The sequence below is a fragment of the Physeter macrocephalus genome, chromosome 4 (genome assembly GCF_002837175.3).
Source record: "Physeter macrocephalus isolate SW-GA chromosome 4, ASM283717v5, whole genome shotgun sequence".
Lineage (NCBI taxonomy): Eukaryota > Metazoa > Chordata > Mammalia > Artiodactyla > Physeteridae > Physeter > Physeter macrocephalus.
In genome coordinates, this window is record NC_041217.1 from 82,945,257 (window position 1) to 82,958,653 (window position 13,397).

At 41.8% G+C, this 13,397-nt stretch overlaps 1 protein-coding gene across 1 annotated transcript in view; it reads left to right on the forward strand.

The window, feature by feature from the left end:
* The window catches only part of BCAS2 (BCAS2 pre-mRNA processing factor), a 16,903-nt gene extending 5,827 nt beyond the window's left edge, over positions 1-11,076 (forward strand). The window contains exons 5-7 of the mRNA XM_007119610.4: positions 8,833-8,883; positions 9,594-9,674; positions 10,766-11,076. Coding sequence (XP_007119672.1) covers positions 8,833-8,883; positions 9,594-9,674; positions 10,766-10,892 — 259 coding nt within the window. The 3' untranslated portion in view covers positions 10,893-11,076. The remainder of the gene's footprint in view (positions 1-8,832; positions 8,884-9,593; positions 9,675-10,765) is intronic.
* Positions 11,077-13,397: the final 2,321 nt, after the last annotated feature.

Sequence of the window (13,397 nt, forward strand, 5' to 3'; positions counted from 1 at the left end):
CCCCTCTAGGTGGTCACAAAGCACCGAGCTGATCTCCCTGTGCTATGCAGCTGCTTCCCACTAGCTGTCTATTTTACGTTTGGTAGTGTATATATGTCCATGCCACTCTCTCACTTTGTCACAGCTTACCCTTCCCCCTCCCCATATCCTCAAGTCCCTTCTCTAGTGGGTCTGTGTCTTTATTCCCTGTCTTACCCCTAGGTTCTTCATGACCTTTTTTTTTTTTTCTTAGATTCCATATATATCTGTTAGCATACGGTATTTGTTTTTCTCTTTCTGACTTAACTTCATTCTGTATGCCAGACTCTAGGTCCATCCACCTCACTATAAATAACTCAATTTCGTTTCTTTTTATGGCTGAGTAATATTCAATTGTATATATGTGCCACATCTTCTTTATCCATTCGTCTGTTGATGGCCACTTAGGTTGCTTCCATGTCCTGGCTATTGTAAATAGAGCTGCAATGAACATTGTGGTACTATCTGTTAGCATACGGTATTTGTTTTTCTCTTTCTGACTTAACTTCACTCTGTATGACAGACTCTAGGTCCATCCACCTCACTATAAATAACTCAATTTCGTTTCTTTTTATGGCTGAGTAATATTCCATTGTATATATATGCCACATCTTCTTTATCCATTCATCTGTTGATGGACACTTAGGTTGCTTCCATGTCCTGGTTATCGTAAGTAGAGCTGCAATGAACATTTTGGTACATGACTCTTTGAATTATGGTTTTCTCAGGGTATATGCCCAGTAGTGGGTCACATGTGCTGCTTAAAATTCAGGGCAAAGCATCTTGGGTGTTTTTAAACTAGGTTGATCCTCGGGACCCACAGTCTCATCATGTCACGCACAGAGGACGGCAGGGGGTACAGGCAGTGGCTTGGCCGGTTGGCGATCTCCCGACAGCTGGATCTCCAGCAATGTGAAGCTTTTGTTTGGGTTTTCCCCCTCCTTTTAGTGTTGCTTAATTTTTTTATTTTTTTATTTTTTGTCTTCCTTCCCCCCCTCTTTTTTTTTAAATTTAAACGATTAAGACTTCAGAAGAACAGGAAGCTATGCTGTGGACAGGCACCAATTTCTTTAAAGAAACTCAATATGGACAAAGCATATGTATAAATTTCATTTTTAATTTTTATAAGGGGGGGGCTTCCCTGGTGGCGCAGTGGTTGAGAGTCCGCCTGCCGATGCAGGGGACACGGGTTCATGCCCCGGTCCGGGAAGATCCCACGTGCCGCGGAGCGGCTGGGCCTGTGAGCCATGGCCGCTGAGCCTGTGCGTACCGCAAAAAAAAAAAAAAAAAAAAAATTCTTATAAGGGGTTAGGGAGCTATTTTGTTTTTGTCCTTTATTTTTCCTGTCTTCTTTCTTTTACCCATCTCTTAGTTCTGCTTATAACACCTCACTTCCCCAGAGAAGGCCTGCCTCTCCATGGAGAATTTGGGGATTTCTCCTGGAATGGGGGGCATGAACCCAGAAGGAGGCCTCTGTGCTGCCTCCCCACCAGGTGCAGGAACTGCTGGACTCCCTGGTGGCCTGCTCCTGGCTGGCCCTTGGGCCTTGGAGATGATCAGAGGCCAAGAACCGCCTGGAAGGGGAGCACCAGGGCTTGGCCAGGAGAACTCGAGAAAGAAGATATGTATTTTGGGTTTGTCCTCTTTAAGCAGTTGGAAGCCGAGGGCCACACCAGGACTTACAGAGGGAATCCATTCCTTCTACTGCCCTTTAAAACCAGGAGTCCTGAGGGGGGAAGGGACAGAGGGTGATCATCTCGTACTGCCTGGCGTTTGAACGGCCAGCCCACCCCAGCTCTACAAGCCTACCTTTCTGTTAGTGACCTTCCTCCCAGAGGATGATTCCCAGAAAAAACTGTGTGTCAAACCTCTGCCTGGGACACAGCTGGGTCTTCGGCGGGCATCTGTCACTCCTGTGAGCTCAGCACCCATCACCTCCTGCCTCCTGGATCGTCGTCTTCCCAGATGTACCCGCCAGATGTCCAGGTCGTCAGACACCGCCTGAGTCCCCAAGACCCAGTTGTGACCATTGCCATAAGAACAGGGTGTCCTGAACCGGCTGCCACTGTCATCTCCTCACAGTGAGGGGTGTACCGTGTGTGCCAGCCCCATGGTGTCACATATGGTGACAGTGCCGAGCATCATCTCCCTCACTGCAGGGACTTACTATTAGGGGTGACCCTCAGTGTAAGTGTGTCTGATGGGAAAGGATGGACCTGGCTGACGGGGTGGACTATGGCCATTAGGTGCCCGTGGGCTTCTGTGAGCTCAGCACCCATCACCTCCTGCCTCCTGGATCGTCGTCGTCCCAGATGTACCCGCCAGATGTCCAGGTCGTCAGACACCGCCTGAGTCCCCAAGACCCAGTTGTGACCATTGCCATAAGAACAGGGTGTCCTGAACCGGCTGCCACTGTCATCTCCTCACAGTGAGGGGTGTACCGTGTGTGCCAGCCCCATGGTGTCACATATGGTGACAGTGCCGAGCATCATCTCCCTCACTGCAGGGACTTACTATTAGGGGTGACCCTCAGTGTAAGTGTGTCTGATGGGAAAGGATGGACCTGGCTGACGGGGTGGACTATGGCCATTAGGTGCCCGTGGGCTTGTTGGCTGTGACCCTGTGACCCCACCTCCAGTGTGTCTGTAGCCTTTCTTCCGCTCTCCAACGACTCTCGCAACCTCCCTACTCCTGGGCTTCTGAAGTGGGGTGTCCTCTCCCCTTGCCAGGAGGAGAGCTGTCCCTGTTGCCCCTCACCTGGCTTCTCACCCCATTACAGCAAAGCAAGGAAGGGAAAAGGAATTCTTTTGTGTTTAGTTGTTTTTGTTTGCTTTCTCTAAACCAGCATAGGATGGATAGGGGAGATGTTGGAAGGCATTTAAGTTGGTATGTGACCAAGGAAGGCTCCCCCCCGGAGCTGCAGCCCTTCGGCCCTGGGAGTTTAGGAGAGACCAGCACAGCATCAGCCCAGACTTGCAAACTCAGCAATATGTTTGCTCACATTCTTTCCGCCTATTCTCAAGTCCTCTTCCTCCTCCTGGGCACATGGCTAGCTGTGGTTAGCAGGATCCAGCAGGGCAGCAGGAGGTGACCAGGCCTCTCGCTCCCCTCCCTCAGCTGGAATTCTTTGTCATCATCTGTCTCTTGTCTCTTCCCTCTGACTTCTCAGACAACCTAGAGTCTACTCTGAGCTGCAGCTGGCAGAGCACATCCCCTAACTGCAGTGTGCACCCCTTCTCTGCCCCACCTCCCCGCCTTCCCTTGGGGGCAGCTGTCTGTCCGTCCATGAGCACGTGGGAAAAACAGTCCCCGGACTTGGCACCCTCACCTGTCCCTGGCCGCAGCCCACACTCTGAAGTCCTAGTGAGGGTTCAAGCCTAACAGGTTATTTACCTTTTGCTTATCCTTCCCTTCCGCCCTCCCCAGGTCTCTTAGCTCTGACTAAGGTCTTGGAGCTGTAGGTCACAGGTGGCCATACCTTTCCCGTGAGGTGGGCAGCCTCGGTTGGGGTAGCCAGCCTCCACATACCCTTGTCTTGCAGGACTCCCAGCCTGTCCTTGCTTGGTGGCAGGACCTCCTTCCCTAGCTCCTGAGGCCCAGCTTGGTAGCCCCAAGTGCCTGTCTCTCTTCTCCCTCCCCTGTTCTCCACTTCATCCACCTCGGACACCCAGCAGCCGGGTGGAAGTCAGCCCGAAGTCAAGGCTGGCTCTTCCCAGTAGGCAGACTAGCCTCGGTTAGGCCCAGGTAGCCGTCCTCTCCCTTATCCACTCTTCATCTCTTCCCACTGGAGTGAGCCTTGTCGTCTCTTCCTGCCTTTTACCTGGGTCTCGGGCCTGGCAGCCGCTCTGGGGAGTATCATCTCAGCGCCACCAATTTGTTAGTCCTGTCCAAGTTCTAGGAGTTTCCAACCCTTAAAATAGCAGTCAGTTATTTTTGTCTCCTGGGATCTGTGAAAAGGATAGCCTTTGGAGGGAGGATCTGGGCCTCAGCCCTACAAATCTGAGCTCCATTCCCCCTCAGTGAGAGGGATCAGCAAGACAGATCATAGTGCCTTATTCCATTGCCCTCCCCGCCTGACTGCGTGGCTCAGTTGGCAGTACAAGGGTTCTTTCTCCCTCTCGGTGTTCATCTGCCACTTAAACTCTCACTCCCCGCCCACAGATAGCCTCATGGGAGGATGAACGCCCCGGTCTTTGCTCCATCACTTCCTAAGAGCTGCAGCCAGGCACGTGACCCCCAGCCACCACAGGGCACTCACTAGCAGCTTCTGCTGAGGACAGGGCTGCTGCAGACAGGTGCACTCTCGGCCAGCTCCTCCCCAGCAGGTCCCGCCTCTTACCTCCAGCCGGGAGGGTGCAGTCTCTTCCTTGGAGACCAGCTCCATCTGACCCCCTCCTGGGCACCAGGACTAAGGTCGCAGGCCTTAGCACCCTCTCATCCCAGAGGCACGGGGGCAAGAGAATGGAATGCTTCCCTCTCACCCACGTGTGGTTCGTGCCCCCGTGGCTGCCTTTCTGAGGGAGTGTATTAAATGTTTACTTAAGAAATACCGTGTTTACAGATGGAGGAGAAACGTGCCCCATGCTGGGTGGAGATTTGACTCTCTGGACGGCTCCTGGCTCCTTTATGGCACTGCCACTGGTGACCCCAGAGCAAATAAAGGCAGAGGACTGGGGCACAGGCCCTGCACCCCCTCTGCCCCCAACCCTGCGGTGCTAAGACCACTCGCCAGTCTTGTTTTTTTAATGTGGGAAGTAGAGTAGGAGGAGTGGGATAAAAATAGTATAGCTGGACTTTCACTTGGGGTCATGTCCTAGAACTACAACCCATATGAAAGGCTTTGAGACCCATCTCAAAGTTTAAGGGGATGTAAACGTAACGCATTTGTTGTGTAATATTGCAATAATGAGTTCTGAGGTCTGATTTACAAATCACAGCTTGATAGAATGTAATTCTTAATGTGGGGGGTTGCTTATACAGTTAGCTCTCATTATTGCATGTTGTGCTTTATAAAGTGGCCTTAAATACTGACTTAACAAATATTGAACCATTTCTCCTGGGAGAAATATGTACATATGTATATATACACATCTCAGATAGATTATAATCTTAAATCCTTTAAAACAGCTCATCCTGGCAGATTCTGTATTTTCTTTATTTTATAAAAGAGAAGATAAAGTTCAGAAGTGTTAAGTAACTTGCCAGAGTTGGAAATCAAACTCTATCCTTTGGTCATCCCTGTATGAGACCTGAAACAAGAAGGTAGAGTAACTCCTTGTTCCAATGCAGTTGGAAATGTGTGTGTCCAGCAACTAAAATTTTTTGCTGCTCTGAGCATGTCCATGAATGATCACAAAACACTGCAGGTATTGATTTTGGGGTTACACATAAATTTGAGTGAGTAGGCAAATTCACATATACAGAATCTGCAAATGATAAGAATTGACTGTAAGTAGAGAATTAACACCAGAAACAAAAGTGCCACTAGCTCTTGTTTCTGTTCCATATAACTAGCTTTAGCTTTAGGTTTTGTTATCTATTTAGGGTTCAGTTTCCAGCTTGTAAAACTCAGTGGTTAGATGATCTCCATGGCTCCTTTGAGCCCTAAAATCCTGAGTTTCTATTAACAGTTTAAGGAGAAAAGGCCATTGAACTTCACAACTGTGCATAAAACTATTTGTTAGAGTATGATTCCTGAAACAGTAAAGCAAAAATCACGAAATAATAAATACCTTTACTCAAGTTTTCAGAATCGTGTTTAAATTTCTGTTGGCCACATAAGGATCTTTGGGCAAAATCCAGAATTTAAGAAACTGCAGAACCAACAATTCAGTTTCTATTGTGAATATGTTGCAAGGAGAATAAAGGGAAAATGGGGTTGGGATGAATAAGAAATTTGAGAGCAAATCAATCCCCAAAATGTGTATTTCACAAAGTGGAAAAATGTGATCTTTGTCCTCAGGAAGCTTTATCTAGTTGAGGAGGCAAGATATTCTAGGCCAGATAACTAGTAGTTCATTTTTGGCAGTATGGGGGCAAGTGCTGCATTGTGTGTTGTGGTCCATAAACTACAGAGATCCAAAGAAAGGGATATTAAGGATTAGGACCATTATAAAAGGGTGAGATTAGGGGATGGGGGTGGGGGTTATTGAAGTATAGTTGATTTTTGTGTTAGTTTGAGGTATACAGCATAGTGATTTAGTATTTTTGCAGAGTATACTGTAGGTTATTACAAGATAACGGGTGTAATTTCCTGTGCTATACAGTATATCCTTGTTGCTTATCTATTTTATATATAGTAGTTTGTATCCGTTAATCCCATACCCCTAATTTGTCCCTCCTCCCCTTCTCTCTCACCTTTGCTAACCACAAGTTTGTTTTCTGTATCTGTGAGTCTGTTTCTGTTTTGCATGAATTTTCATTTGTATTATTTTTTAGATTCCGCATATAAGTGACATCGTACAATATTTGTCTCCGATTTGTTTATGTCACTAAGCATAATATTCTCTAGGGCCATCCACATTGCTGCATATGGCAGTATTTCTTTTTTATGACTGAGTAATATTCCATTGTATATGTGTATATATGCACCATATCTTAATACAGTCATCTGTTGATGGACATTTGGGTTGCTTCCATGTTTTGGCTATTGTAAATAGTGCTGCTGTGAACATTGGGGTGCGTGTATCTTTTCAAATTAGAGTTTTCATTTTTTTTCCGGATATATACCCAGGAGTGGAATTGCTGTATCATGTGGTAGTTCTATTTTTAGTTTTTTTTTTAAAGACCCTCCATACTATTTTCCATAGTAGCTGCACCAATTTACATTCCCACCAACAGTGTACAGGGGTTCCAGAAAAGGGTGAGATTTGGATGTTTAAAGGAGAGTGAGAACTTTCCAGGAATGGAGGAGAACATAGGTGAGGGGATGGGGGGTGGGGAGGAGGCATTAAATTGAAGAGAGCATTGCTTTCATCTTGCCTAGAAACCTTTAATAATTTTCCCTTACCTACAAGGTAAGGTCCAGGCTATTTAACATGATATTCAAAGCAAAAGGCTATACCTCAGTTGTAGACTTTCACTCCAGCCAAACTAGTCCTCTCCTTGGTGATTATCATAAACTCTGCCTCCGAACCTTTACTCAGGCCTTATCTCCTCCTGGAATAGCTTTAACTATTCTACCCAAATTCAACTTATTTAAGGCCCAACTTTAATCTGCTTCCTTTTCTTCCCTGATTAAAATTCTGCCTCTGGTACTCTCTCTCTCTTCTGAGTAACTATACACATTATTATGCACATCACTTGTTTTACATTTAATTACATAACACTTTATAGTGTTGGTCATTCTCCTGCACATATTTTGTCTCCTCCAAACCCAATGGATGCTCCTCCAGAGGAGCTGTACTATATTTTCTTTCTTTGTGATAGGATTTGAGGGTGTCAAATATGCTAGGCAGAAAGCTTTTAGCTCTAAGTAGGTCTTGGTGCAGAACTGCTTTAAAAAAATAGTATTTCATTAATAAGGAGAGAATTCTGTACTTGAAACTGAAGGGAAACCTTCAAGGTCAGCCCCTAATTTTACAATAAACAGATTTAGCCCTAGTGATGTCAGGTGACTCATCAAAGGAAACATAGCTATTTAGGGCAGAGCTGGGACTAGAAGCCAAGTCTTCTGACTCCCATGATGCAGTGTGATCAGTTTCAGCATTCAGATTACTTGAGGAGAAACCTGTGTACTTTAGAGAGAGGCTGGAAGAAGGGAGAAGACCACAAACTGGGCTTTCAGGAAGAGGTGATTCAAAAGAAAGCTCCCTATTAATGGTCGGAGGTCAGGAATAGAGTACTAAGCTTTATTGTCCTCAGCATGGAATGAGTGTCAAAGTCAGGGGAATTGGGATGAGCTAAAGGAAAGCTGGAGAGACACCACTTTTTGAAGACCAAATCTCTAGAGAATTGGAGTTAGTTATAGGGAATCAGTCAGTGGAGACAGGAGAATAACTCAGAAGGGCAGCAGGAAATTTGAGTCACAAAAGCTGGGAAACAATACTGGATCTAGAGCAAGAGCATAGTAGGGCCAATGTGGTTGAAATGGACTCTGCTGCCTTAAGAGGAAATTGATATGGTATGTAAATTATATCTCAGTAAAGCTGTTATTTAGGAAAAGATAGATTTTGAGCTTTACCCTTGAATCACTTCTCTAATGATAATAATCACATGGAACTCTGTATGGCTCAACTTCTCCCCTCTGCTCATTAGAGCTGACTTGGACTGGAATCTGAATCTATAGCCTTCCACAACAGTTTTTTTTTTCTTCTCTCTAGCTAGCAGTGGACAGGAGGGGAGAGTGACAAGATAAATATAGGTAAAGAAATAAAGAGATAAAAGGGAGTGTAAATGAGTTCACTCATCAGATAATTCCCATCTTGTCTGTGAAAAGACAGTAACAGTTTAAGAAGTGATATAAGTACACAAAATCAGAATATCAGTAAATGGCTTGGGCTCAAGCGTTTGAAAGACCTGAAGTAGAATTCACCTCTGACACTTAACCATGTTACCTTGACCAAGTTACTTAATCTTTCTGAGTATAGTGTCCTAACATGTGAAATAGGGATAATCATACCTACCTCAAAGAATTCTTATGAGAATTAAATTAGTTTTATAGAGTGTCTAACATGGTGTTTGGCACAGAGAGCTCAATTAATATTAACTATTTTTAGCAGAAAAACTTGACCTTGTATCAACTAGATAGTATACTTTTAGTTGGTACTATGTGATTTTAATGTACATTAATCTGATTTTCTTTTACTTTCTTAGAAATCTAGTTCATATGATTGAACATGCACAGAAAGAGCTCCAGAAGTTAAGGTAAATTGTTTTTCTTCTTATTTTAGAATAAAGTTGAGGTGAATCTTAATAAATAGAATGAGAAGAGAAAGGAACCATTGGACTATAGTCATATGAGAGTAAATAATTGATGATCCACTCTGTCCAGTGTCTGGTGTTGGGTTTGCCCTATCTGAGTGGAGGAGAAATAGACCTGAGGTCTGAAAACATCTCTACCAGGTCATTTGCAGTTTGCAAGTCTGCAGACATTGAAAAGTTACTTTTAGAAGGGGAAAAAGTTGTAGAATAACATGTATAATCTGATTTATGTTAAAAACAAAAACAAACAAAACACCCTAATCTATACATGCACATACATATACAGGAAAGAATCTGGAAAGACACTCACCAGAAACTGAACAAAAGTTATCAGGGAGAAGGAGAAGCACATGGGAGGAGGGACTTTGGATTTTTAATCTGTTTGTGTGCATACTTGTGTGTGTGTGTATTTAATTCTTCACCATGAGCATGTTTTATGAAATTTGTAATTGAAAAATAATGAGAAGAAAGTTAAAAAAAAATAAGTTATTTCCTGGAATTAGTCTGTGACTATATATGTGTATATATATACACATATATATATCTGTTCTTCTCAAAGAATCAAAGATGTATTATATTAGTTATAGATTTTTCTGCTGATTTTAGTCTTATTTTAGAAAGTAGGTGGATTGTATAAATAATTTTTTTTACAGGAAACATATTCAAGACTTAAACTGGCAGCGAAAGAACATGCAACTCACAGCTGGATCTAAATTAAGAGAAATGGAGTCAACGTGAGTATCTACAATCCCATCACCTTTTAAATTGCTTAGCACATTTTAAGATCAAGATTCAACAATATAATTCAAACAGTATTCAAACGGGATACCACAGGTGTCAAAGAAATGCTGTTTTCTGAATCCCACTCTTCACTGCCTCTTCCTCTTTCTGAAGTATGGGCTCGGAAGGAAATGAGAGTTACAAACAAAAACTGAACCACTGCTAATTTATTCTGATCTTAGAGCACCCTGTTTTCTGTCCAGTACTTCTGCTCTGAATCGGATTTTACCTATATTCTCCTTTTAAAAGGAAAAAAGTTTATTTTTTAACTCTTGCAGGAGGGAGATTCCATACTTTCTTCATAATTTGTACGTGTCTCAGGGGTTTTTTCCCGTTGTTTATATATTTTGTTTTTTAATGTTGTTCTTCATGTATTCAAATAAGTTTGTACAAATGTCTGAATATAGTCATGATTTTTTTTATCATTCTTTTCTTTTTTGATTTGCTCTTTCCCTAACCTCCCTCCCTCCATAACCCACATCATTGTCCTTGTTCCACCTTCCCCTCATCCTCTTAAGTACCCCATGTTATCAGTCTATTATGCATCTTTCCACACTGTTCTTCAAACTAATATAATCTTCTGCGTGTACATGTGTGTTTCTTTTCATTTGTCCTAGAGATTTTTTTCTGGGGGAAGGGGAAGATTCCTTGAATCTATGGAATTTTATCTTAGCAGTTGTAGAAATTTCTTCATCATTTTTCTTTATTGCCTCTGCCCTATTTTCTCTCCTTTTTTGTTAATCCAATTAAATACCAACTTCAGTCACTCTTTCATATCTCTTCAACTCTTTCTCATTTGTTCTTTTTTAAATTAAACTTTTTATTTTGAGATAATTGTAGGTTCACATGCAATTTTAAGAAGTAATACAGAGAGGTCCTATACACCCTTTATTCACTTTCCCGCCTAATTACACCTCAGGTTTTGAAAATGTAAAGCTAAAAGTGAAGGTTAGTGTTATGACCCTGGCTGAAAATATATATACTATAAAAATCTTATAAGGGAAAGTTCACATTAAGTAATTTCCCCCCCTTTTTTCTTTTCTAGTTGGGTATCCCTGGTCAGTAAGAATTATGAGATTGAAAGGACTATTGTACAATTAGAAAATGAACTCTTTCAAATGAAGCAGCAACATGGAGAGGCAAACAAAGAAAACATACGGCAAGACTTCTGAAAGAGACTAATCTGGTGGGTAGAAAGGAAGGCATGTTGGGCTTTCACAGAAGATCAAACATCTGAACTGTGAAGAACAACATCTTACGGAAATCATCAGTGGTTAAATGTTTAGGAAGCATAGAATGTGGACTGTTATATTCTGTTTGTACATTTCAGCAAAATAAAAAATTTCAACATGGTGGCTTGTTTTGTGTTTTCGCCATTTAAGAAAAGAACTTTAGACTTTCAAAATAAGTATGACTTTATAATAATGTTCGTAGAATTAATTTTCAGTCACCAGGACCATATTTTGTACCCAAGAGATCTTTATTGAAAGTTTTCAACATGTACAAGAAGTTGGAAACTTTTGATCTATAAGTATTTCAAATAGAGAGGTAGTTGGACTTGGTGGTCCAGTGGTTAAGACTCCGTGCTTTCCAGCCGTATGGCACAGGGAGATCAGCTTGGTGCTTTGTGACCTCCTAGAGGGGTGGGATAGGGAGTGTGGGAGGGAGGGAGACGCAAGAGGGAAGAGATATGGGGACATATGTATATGTATAACTGATTCACTATGTTATAAAGCAGAAACTAACACACCATTGTAAAGCAATTATACTCCAATAAAGATGTTAAAAAAAAAAAAAAAAGACTCCGTGCAGGGAACACAGGTTCGATCCTTGGTTGGGGAAGTTTGCATGCTGCTCAGTGCGGCCAGAATAAAATGAAAGAGGTAGTTCTTAACGACTTATTAATTACCAAACAAGACTAAAGAAATACAGTGACTCCATATATGTCATCTATGATGATCATCATCATCATAAGTAACACATAAAGCTTAGTATGTGCTGAGCACTGTTCCAAGCACTTAGGTAGATGAAAATAGAAAAATAATTGGATCCTCACAAAAACCTGTGGAATTACGTACTGTTGTTCCCATACACAAACTGAAACAGGTGCTGATTAATTTGCCGAAGTTTTATTAGCTAGAAAGCATCATCCAAATTTTGAACCCAGTAGTCTAGCACCATGGTTGTGCTCTTACCCTTCTACTTGTAAAGAATTAAAAAGTATAAAAGATTCCTGCCCAATTCAGAAAAAAATACTTGCAATTTATCAAATAAGGTCATAGTCTTACTGTACAGAGACCTTTCACAAATCAATGAGAGGTGAACTCTCACCAGAAAACAAAAGGTGTTTAACATTAAGAATACAAATTAAACCTAGAACTTTTTAAACCTATTATGTTGGTAATGGTCAGTGCCTTTTTTTTTTTGAGGTATAATTGACAATATTATGGGTCAGCGGTTTTGAAGGTACATGTATAGGAAAAACAGGTTACAGAATAATTTGTATAATGTAACCTCATTTACGGTTTTTTAAAAATAATCTTAAAATTTTTTGTATTGCACTCATACCTTCTCTATACAGTAAGTATGGAGTTTCATATGTGAGCTATCAAATATTTCATATGATTATAAGGTAGAGCTCATACCATCCATCAGTTCAGTTTTACTCATTTTTGTATAGCAGTATTTATATAATTTATTGAATATTTTCATATGTTGCTCTTTTTAAAATAAAAATGGGAAATGGATATATGAGATATGCTGGAACTGGCAAATCTTTAGCCTCAGTCGGAAGCTCATTGGTCTTGAGCTGTTGACTGCTTAATTATGGAGGACAATAAATTAGAGAAACGTATGAAGTACTTATGAAACGTCAAAAAAGGTATAGTGATGAAATTTAAAAATCTTTATAAAGATTTAGAATCAGTATCCAAAACGCATCACAGCGAAGGGCTCTGTACTTCCACTGCAGGGGGCCCAGATTCGACCCCTGGTCTGGCAACTAAGATCCAGTAAGCTGTGCAGCACGCAGCACACAGCACGGCCAAACAAAGTGCATCACAATGGTCTAAACCTAAACCCTGGGGGAAGTTCAGTAGCATGTTAAAACTGTTGAGGATAATGCTTGCTACATATTTCTTTATGACGAGAAAAGGAATTACATTTTAATTTCCTCTTAACAGATTTTTTAAAATTTTAAGATGAGGTGATAAGACACTGCAAAGTTAGCCACACTCAAAGGGAAAAATACTAGTGTGATTTAGGATTTTCCTATGTTCTAGCTTTCTGGAAACAACATCCTCCCACCCTCCCCATTTTTCTAACTTTTCTAAATTTATTTAGGAATTTATATACAAAAGGAAGTGACTTTCTCTCATATGGGCAAATACCTGAAAGGTTATATACTAAGTATTTTTAACTGGCTAAAGATCTATGAATGGCTTCAAGTGTTCTGTGAACTGTTTCACATCCTGTGTAATGCTTTATATGCATGTATGCAATTTTAATAGAGTGTAATTTACATCACGTTGAACCTGATGTATGCAAGAAAGATCTCTTCCCTGGAGAACAGAACATGACTGTTCTGTCAAATCAAGTTCCAATCCTCTGTCCCTTCTCTCCCTTCTCCCCAGATTCAACCTCATATGAACTGCATCCTTTTTGAATAAGAAGCCCAT